Source organism: Monopterus albus, unplaced genomic scaffold (assembly GCF_001952655.1).
Source record: "Monopterus albus unplaced genomic scaffold, M_albus_1.0 scaffold18.1, whole genome shotgun sequence".
NCBI lineage: Eukaryota > Metazoa > Chordata > Actinopteri > Synbranchiformes > Synbranchidae > Monopterus > Monopterus albus.
This window is the reverse complement of record NW_018127898.1, coordinates 2575112-2584804: the sequence shown is the minus strand read 5'-3', so window position 1 is coordinate 2584804 and position 9693 is coordinate 2575112. Positions and strand designations below refer to the sequence as shown.

General features: G+C 39.8%; 1 protein-coding gene across 3 annotated transcripts in view; it reads right to left on the bottom strand.

Moving 5' to 3' along the window:
* camk1b (calcium/calmodulin-dependent protein kinase Ib) overlaps positions 1–9693 on the bottom strand; it is a 35193-nt gene extending 25500 nt beyond the window's left edge. The window contains exons 1-3 of one of the 3 annotated variants that reach the window (XM_020593096.1): positions 9537–9693; positions 6763–6776; positions 2414–2527 (exon numbers count right to left, since the gene is read on the bottom strand). In XM_020593096.1, coding sequence (XP_020448752.1) covers positions 2414–2527; positions 6763–6773 — 125 coding nt within the window. In that variant the 5' untranslated portion in view covers positions 6774–6776; positions 9537–9693. The other 2 variants (XM_020593097.1, XM_020593098.1) reach the window with 2 other exon arrangements.

Below are 9693 nucleotides of genomic sequence, written 5' to 3'. Positions count from 1 at the left end.
TGAATGCATATTACATTCCTATGCAACTGGATGACAGAGGTGTACTACCACAGCCATAAAAAAAAAAAATCTCACCTTCAAAATGAAAAAATAAAACACATGGTTCAAAAAGCAGCCATTCCCCATTATTGAATGTCTCACACTCACACTTGGAACTAATGTCAAAAGAAATAACACAAAGGTGTTGGAAATGAGGGAAAGTGAAAATGTGATACCTGATTTCTAAAGCACTAGGTCTTGCTTTCAAGTTAACAGCAGTATCACTCAGATAATCAGAATCAGAATCAGCTTTAATCCCCAAGTATGTTGAGCATACAAGGAATTTGTCTCCAGCACAGAGGCTCTCAGTGTGTTTTAGACAACAGACAATAGAATTGTGCAATCAAAGGCAGGGGAAGTGTGGGAGAAGGAGGAGAGGCAGTATTCATAAAAAATATGTACATATATACACATTTCAAGCTATCAGGCTGGAAATTTACAATTACTATTTACAAGTACTATTTACAATTACTGCGGTGGTTGCCGAGTCCTGTTGCTTCAGTCATAGTTAACTTTAAGTGTTGATCAGAATGATGAAGTGGGAGGAAGAGACTGTCCTTGTGTCTGGTTGTTTTGGCGTACAGTGACCTGTAACGCCGTCCAGAGGGGAGGAGTTCAAACCGGTTGTGTGAGGGGTCTGCAGAAATCTTCTCTGCCCTCCTTTTGACCCGTGAGGTGTACAGGTCCTCCACTGAGGGCAGGCTGGCAACGATGACTCTTTCCTTACTGCCCGCTGGAGTCTGTTCCTGTCCTGTTTGGTTGCTGAAACAAACCAGACAGTGATGGATGAGCAGAGAACAGATGATTCCTCTGTAGAACTGTATCAGCAGCTCCTGGGGCAGGCTGAACTTCCTGAGCTGGCACCGGAAGTACATCTTCTGCTGTGCCGTCTTAGTGGCGGTGCTGATGATGGCGCTGAGGAGGGGGGGGGGGGGGGGGCTCTTCCTGAAGTCCACTGTCATCTTCATAGTTTTGAACAAGTTCAGCTTCATGTTCGCCACAGGACCAGCTGTTCAACTTCCTGTCTGTAGGCTGACTCGTCACCGTCTCGGATGAGACCAATGACCACTGTGTTGTCTGAGAACTTCAGGAGTTTAACAGAGGGGTCCTCCGAGGTGCAGTCATTGGTGAAGAGGGAGAACAGCAGCAGTGCTGATTGTCCTGTGCTGGATGTGAGTTTCCCCAGCCTCACCTGTTGCCTCCTGTCTGTCAGAAAGCTGGAGATCCACTGACGGGTGTGAGCAGGCAGCTAAGTAAAACTTGTTTCACAGTGATGCAGTTCTTTTGGTCAGTAGTTTTAAAAATTATACCAGGAAGCAATACGGAAAGAAGGCAAGGCGGCGGAGGCAGTTTGATGCTCTGGGCAATGTTCTGCTGGGAAACCTTGGGTCTTGGCATTCATGTGGATGTTACTTAATGTTTAATATTGTGGCTGATCAGTGGAAATTTAATGGTGCTACTTCACTGTGACCTGCGTTGCCTTTAGAGGCATTTCTAATGGTTCTTGCACAATCACTTACATGCTGCAGGCAGAATTTCAGCCTCTCACTGTAATGCTTTATGACTGGTGTGTTGACACTGTGTCAACATGGTAAATCAACACAGATCTGATGACACAGTGTCCACAAAACATTACAAGCTTCAAAAAGACATACAGAAACTGAAATTTGATTGTAGGTTTAATGTATTAAGTTGCACTGAAATGGATTACACTGACTTCTCCCAAATGATCCTGTTTACGTTATATGAAAATATCCTCTCAGTTACCCAGAGAAAGGATGTTTTCCCAAAGATAAATGTCACAAGATCTGTAATGGACACATCCTGCAGACACCTTCCATCCTCAAAATTCCTCCATGAAGAGAATGTCTTCACTCTTTAAATATTGTGTGTTAATGTAACTAAAGCATAAAAAAAAAAAATTAAAATCTGCCATTTCAGTAAGAGGTGGTCTGAGCATCTGAAAATGTCCCATTCAGCATGAGTCAAGCCGTCGATCTGAAGACACTCACAGGAGCAGTCCAGCATAATTACTGTATACCTCCAATAGTGGCGCATTTACAAAATACACCAAAATCTCCCATGAGGCTGGTTACACAGTAATAAATTCATACACAATCACTCCTTAGCAAATAAGGTCTACCCAGACAATTAGCAGCCATAATTATCTACCCAAGTACTTGCATAATAATTTAAGGCATTCGAGCATTAGGCACAAAACCAAAACAAATGCAAGTCCATCTGAGAGATTACAGGCAACAAATACATATTAAATGCATAATTAAACATGTAAAAACACACACCCTTCATTCAAATTGTGGCAATGTTTTCCAGGGTGTGAAAAAGCCACCATGCAAAACTGAAACACACTTACGTTCCCAGGATCTCTTTGAAGTCATACTTCTCCTTCACATCTGTGGTCTTCTTTTTCCAGTCATGGCACTCGTCACCAAGTGGCATCTTCTTGTTGTTACGGTCAGACACAATACTAGTCAGGATAAAGAAGATAAGGAGGAAATGCTCATTAATACCAATGGTTTAACGGTCCCCAGCTCCCACCTGCAGTAAATAAAGTCCTGCAGTGATAAAGATCATCTTTCACTAAAGCTGACTGTTTTGATTAAATAATAGCCTATAACATGGATCCGTGGATTCCTTCTAGCGTGTGCCACCTCTGCTGACACAGTACATACACACCATGCACTGTAAGGCAAGGCAGTTTGTTTTGTATAGTTTCTTTCAAACACAAAGACAATTCAAAGTAGTTTACATTAACTATGTGTAATAACCACTAATTAGTGGCTGTGTGGCCATTATTATGTTGTTGTATTGTGAATATTTGGCTTTGACAACTTCCTGCAGCAACACTTGCAGGAAGAAGTGCCTGACTTAATGTTGTGCCCAATAAAATGTAATGATGAAAAAAATCATTACAAAGCTTTTCATATAATAACAAGGATCCCATTTCTCACTTTCAAGGAAAGCGTCATTCCATACTTGCCCGTTACTATATTACAGTTTGTCAAATATACCACAAATGGCAAACTGACAGCTGTTACACAGGCAACTACATGTGTTGAGCAGCTAAAGAATGTGGTAAAGCCTGCTTCCTCTAACACTACTTTCACATACAAAGAATATCTTATGGCACAAGATGCTGATATGACTCAGGCTGTGTTTTATCTATTACACTTGTCCGAAACATTTGTCAAGGTAAATGCTAGGTCGTTGTTCATATGAGTCCTACAAATGTGCAAATTCATTGTGGTTGTGTTTTAACATTCAAAGTGATTGCTGCAATTTTGTGGTTACTTTGGGCATGGAAGGCAGTGCAAAGGATCCAGTCCAGAGCTCTTAAGTTAAAAGAGTTGCAAAACTGAGGGGTCAAAAACAGCAGCGGGTCATGTGACTCACGTAGCTTTAAGTAGCTGCAAACTGTCGTTTGTGCTGCTTTTAACAACCTGTATAGCCTTGTAAACAAATTCTGCCTTCTGTTGTTGTAGATAGTTCAGCTAAATTATCTAGTTAGCTAGGTAATTATTAAAGTGACCCAATATTTGATAGACAGTCCAAAAGGTTATAAAATGTTTTGACACATCACTAACTTAAAATGTAACAAGTATAATTATTGCTATTGATTTCAACTTCTTACTTTGGAAGATACCAGCCAACTAAATGCAACTCTATGGAGCTGCTCCTAATGTTAGGAATTATTCAGCATTCTAATGATCTGCCATTACTGTAAAAAAACAGTCCATATAAAGTCAGTGGAGATGTCGTCACTTAATCCACTCTACTCTAGTCTCAAGTCCAATATCTAGTAGGTTAATAAGTAACAGTCAATTCCACTTGACTGCTGCTGTAGAAATATGAGTTCAGATATACAGTACTCAGTGTCAGAACTGCATAAATCACTGGTTGTGACCAGGGATTTGGATCCAGATCACATAACTCATAGTAACAAATTCCTAAAAACAGCAGACAAGGTTTTTCTCCTGAGTTTACTTTGGTATTGTTGACTCAAACTTTAAGATGAGCCACAATTAAAAAAACAAACAAAATGCAGTCGCATATCTGCATATGAAATGTCAGTCAAGGTGATATAAATTAGCTTTGCAATCAAATATTATGCTAAAGTATAATGTATACACTGTTAAAAAATGACACAATGTTAATTCTTTGGTTGGTTCCCATTCTCACTTTGTCTCACGACCTATGGGAAGGTGGAGTTTTCGCCTGTGTTTGTTTAAGGGCATAACTCAAAATGTAATGAATGGGCATTTTGGACAGGTAGCGTATGGTCTAGAGAACAATCCATTATATTTTGGCGCTGATCTGGATCATCATTCAGACCCAGAAATATTTTTAATGGCTTCTTCACCACTGTGCGATAGGGCCAATTTCAATATTTTTGCTTTTAATTCCACACATAATGCCTAGAATGCTTGGACAAAACAAGTAATGACCAGTTTGTTCATATTCCTCAGATAAAGTTCACATTCAGATGTTTGTCCTCACTATACTCTAAAGAGTGGGAGTGATCGCAGAGGACATTACTGTCACAGTCATCTTCATCTAAACCCAGAAAGTGCCTACAACTCACGACCTCAAAGACTAAAATAGCCTTGCTCATATCAGCATGCCTCGCTCCTCCTCTGTTCCTGCTGCCTGCCTGGCAACTTCACAGTCTGCCAATATAACATGATGTAACATATTGTTTTGGATTGAACAAGTGCTGCTTTGTTAAAGACAACATAATAGCACCATTAATCATTTTCCAGTCAGTTCAAAGTCATTTAAATGTTCAACTGAGTGTATGAGTGTCATTAAGTGATAAACAGGGGTCAGCTTAACACTGCAGCCATCTGAGAATAAATGCTAAATGGTCATGGCTTCTTCTTGATGCACTGAGGAACAGTCATAGATTGATGCACAAATATACACAATACTATAGATGCATAGAATGTCACACGTCTTATGCTTCCGCACATGCAAACACACACGGTGGTCCTCTTGCTGCCTTTCTTAATGTCAGAAGTTGACTTCATGAGGAGCTGCTCTGCTATCTGAATCTAAATTGCTTTAGTGTTCAGTGGTAGGTGGCTGCGAAGGTGGAAATCATTCTGGTCATTTCAGTGGCTGGCTGCAGTATTTTATGCTTAGTTTGGCACAAAAGCATCCAGTATGTGGTTATTGGATATGGATTAGAAGAAAATATCACACACACGAAGCAGAAAGATGATATAACCTGGTCAGAATTACACTCCAATACTGTTCATTAGGTGCACATTGTTTCCACTAGTGCATTCTGAATTCCATTTAAAGCATAAAGTAAAAGGAAGTATTTATAAATTAAAAGTGAAAAACACAGCACAGTACTGTGCTTAAAGAAAACAGGAAATAAAAAGAGGAAGTCCAGTGACATGTGAAAAGCCTTGCCTGCAAAACTGCTGTATCAATGCCTAGGCTCCTGGAGTCTAATAATTAATTAAGGACAAATAAAAAATCTATAGTAGAGTCTAACTTTATTCTGAAAGGAATACAGGAGAATTTCAGTGTAAACAATTATATTATATTATCCATCTATCAATTTATACCACTTAGACTGTAGAGGGATGGAGTGAGAGGCAGGGTACACCCTCAACAGGTTGCCAGTCTATCACAGTTGTATATTAAGAATAATATTTTCATATTGATTAAACATAATACTTTCTTCCTCCTGGTCAGAAGAAGCCCAGTTGTCTAGGCTCTGGTAAACTGTGATGGATATACTGTAGGCCTCTGTCAGTATTTCTGACATTTTGTAAAGAAAATGATTTGATACACTCAAAAGATAAGCAATATAGAAAAATCAAAAATAAATTTAAAAAATAGTTGCAGCCCTCAACTTATCTCCACTATTTGAGCAGCATTATTTTGGCAGGACATCACATTTGTTGTGGTGAAAAATAACAACATTTAGGCTAAAAATAACTGCAACAGCACAAGACTGTTCTGAGGAAACTGAAGACACAGAAACAGTGAAAACACCTCTCTGCTTTTTTGTAGCACCTCGCTTTCCTCATATGGAAATTCATGGAGATTCATGTTAATTCATGCACTGAGAATGGGTGGTGCTGAACATCAAAGTCATTTAAACATCAAAGTCATCTAAAATCTATAAATGCATCAGTGGTCTCTTGTCACTGGCTGTGTTCATTTTAGAACTCTATGGGTAGCTGCTGCAGGAAATACCAGCATGCACCTACGGTAAATCCCCCCTCATCAACACTTGGATTTTCCTTCAGTGGCACAAAAAATAGGACCTGGTTTCTATTAGGCAACTTCATATCACATTTCAAGCAACACATTTCTAGCCACTGCAGCTTTAAGGACATTGTCAAAGTTGAGGAACAGGGTCTGTTCAAGCAGACTAATGCTATAAATAGCAGTATAAAGTTCCTGTTTGGGACACCCAGGGGCAGACAGGGGCAAGTTTTAAAAAATGTGGGAGAGTAGAGAAAAGACACATGCGTGAGCATGTAAAAGGCCAAAAGCAGCCACTTCATGTCCACTGACGACATGATGTTTTGGCCAGAGCTGCTCAACATTCAAGCAGCAACAGGACTGAGGGGGCTTGAGACTGGGAGATGCACAATACCATAACCACATTCCCTCAACACTACATAACATGCAGCATTCACCCTTGTTTAAGACATACATAGAGAGAGTCGCTGTACTCACTGGTTTCCCATTTCCTGTGATGTGCAGTGAACAGAAGAAACACACACATACACACGACCACAGTTAAACGTGACAAAATGAATGCTGCTGCTGCATTTGGGTGTGAAATTCAATGGCATTAGCACTTTTGGCAACACATGCACACACACATGTACACACAGAGAATCAAACACACAAACAGTGCAGCTGATGTTAAAACCAGATGTCTAAAGGTTAAATTAAAAATTGTCTAAACTGAGCTCTCGAACACATCCAGGACAAATCCACTTGTAGCTTGTGGCTCTACAACAGTGCTTACAATAAGTTAACATGTTTACAAGTTGGTTCTCTTCTCTGCTATTACATATATCAGTAGGGATGTAAGAAAATATCAATACACTTGAGTATCGCGATATTATATTTTGTGATACTGTATCAATTCTCAAAAACACAGTATCGATTTTTAATTAACAGTTCACATGCCAAGTAGTGCTATGCTGTTGGATGTTACGGGGACTGTGACAAATGCACATCCCTGTTCTAATTGCATAAAAAAGTTAACGTTTTACAGGAGTTTTTATGCATATGGTGTTGTGTTGCTTGTTTTATGACAGTTTTTCTAAAATTTAATTTTAAACAAATTGCAATATATCGCCTTGTTTACAGTATTGCAATATATCAAATTGTAACTCCTGTATCATGATATTATCGTATCACCAGATTCTTGCCAATACAAAGCCCTATATCTCAGCAGACAATTGATGGTACAGCTCCCAACTCGGGGGAACTCTGCTAACAAGTTATGAATAAAGACTTCACATCAAGGGGCTGCACTGCTGTTTAAGCAGATTCACTTCACTGAAACCAAAAAGCTTTTTGAATGATTTTCCTACTTCTTCTCTGGGCTCTTGTTAGGTCAGGTACAAAACTACAGCTCTGATCTTTTAATGCTTTCAAAGCTGTAGAGAGCCAGACCCTCCTGATCAACCTGAAATCTGGCCTGAAGACAAAAGCAGAGTCATCTTTTTCACATCCAGCTGCCTGTGTTTTGGATCACATTTCACATTTCTTTGTTCTAAATCTCATTTGTCATCGCACTGATGTCTCTGAAAATCTGGAATTTCTCAGGAATTTGTAAAATAAAAAGGCAGAGATATGCATGCCAAGCAGAATGAAATGCAAAACCTGCTTCCATTCACATCTTCAGTACAACAAACAGAAATGATTCATCAGGTCAAGCAGATGAGCTGACAGAGATTCCAGGTCTCTGCAGTGGTGGGCGAGTGCTTTTTCCACGAGCCGAGTGCAGCGTGTTTAAAAGCATGAATACAGAGAGAGAGCAGTGCAGGGGCAGTTTGTGATTCACTGTTTATTAACATGTTTCATCTATCAACATCAACTATTACAGGACTTCGAAAACTATCTGGTTAATCTGCACCATTGTTCCTGCTTGCCATGTTGGTGCCTATATGAAACTGCATGGCCCCGTCAGTCAATCTCATGCACCCACCGGCTGACATGGCCAGCACAGAGAAGTTTACTACTAACAGCAGTCTGCTGCAATCAATGACACTCAACAAATCTGCTCTCAAAGTGAGCTTATTAACTGATAAACAGACTTCTCTTAACAAGATCCCGGGAGGGGGTTTGTCGTACAGGGAGTTGAAAGAGACAGAGATACAGAAATATGGAGGGGGGGAATTAGATTTGAGGAAAAGGGTAAAAACTAAAAGGACTTATAGATAAACATTCAAATGTTACACGTCATCTCATGTTTATATTTGTCGCACACCATTTCTGCTTTAAAAATTAATAACAACACTGCTAGAGACCTCTGAAGACAGCCGAGTTATCTAAAAATGGTCAAACATGATTTAACCAAAATTAACTCAGAGAGCAGTCTGGTTTTACTGGTTTGTATGAAGAAGTTGTTACTTCAGCCCACAGGTGAAAAGTAACTAAGTACATTTACTCAAAGACTGTACTTAAGTACAATTTTGAGGTATCTGTACTTTAATTGGGTATTACCTTGACTTCACTACATTTCACAGGAAAATACTGTACTTTGTACTAACTACACGTATTTGATAACTTTTAGTTACCATTTTCTTTTCAGAAAGAGGTTAATAAAATAAAATACAGTATAATCACAAGATGCATTGCTCCTTGGTGTAATATTCACAAGCTTCCCAGCAGTAATTCACATTATAAGCATAAAAGGTAGGTAAATTTGCTCCACCTTTACCAGCTACAATTAAATGTGATGCACATAATACATCAAAAAATTACAACTGAATACGAAAACGTACATCAATGTAAACTTTTACTTTTGGTACCTTAAGTATATTTTCAAACACACGAATTTTACTTGTAACAGAGTATTTTACACTGTGGTATTGCTACCTTATTGCTACCTTTACTTAAGTAAACAACCTGAGGACTTCTTACACCACTGATTCAGCCCCTAGCATATGTCCTCTTCGAAACTGTAGCTTCATCCGCCTAATCTGACTGACGGCTGCTAACTCGGCAGCTTCCCCTATAGTGATGTTGAAACGAGTTATAGTATAAAAGTCATCAAAAACGTTTCTCTAGCTAAACGAGAAGTCCTCAAAGAAGTCCTTAAATGCAAAGTGCCCGCTGGCGTTACTCACTGATAAATGTTAACTGAAAAAGAGCTGTCAAAACCCTGGCACGAAACACCATGCTCCAGTATGTAGGCTACTATCTGTCTCTTTGCGGAAGAGTCGCGGTTAATGTTTGAGTCATGACAGCGTAGCAGCAGTCGTTACTACCTGGAATGTGACAGTCAGTATAAGGTCCACCAGCCACGTCCAGTGTCCGTCTGCCTCTCCCGCTCGGAGCGCTCTCACGCTGAATCCGTACTCGGTAGCCTCGCCAGCACCGCTCCTCCTTACGTCACGTTAGGGCACGGAGGCTAACGGACCAATC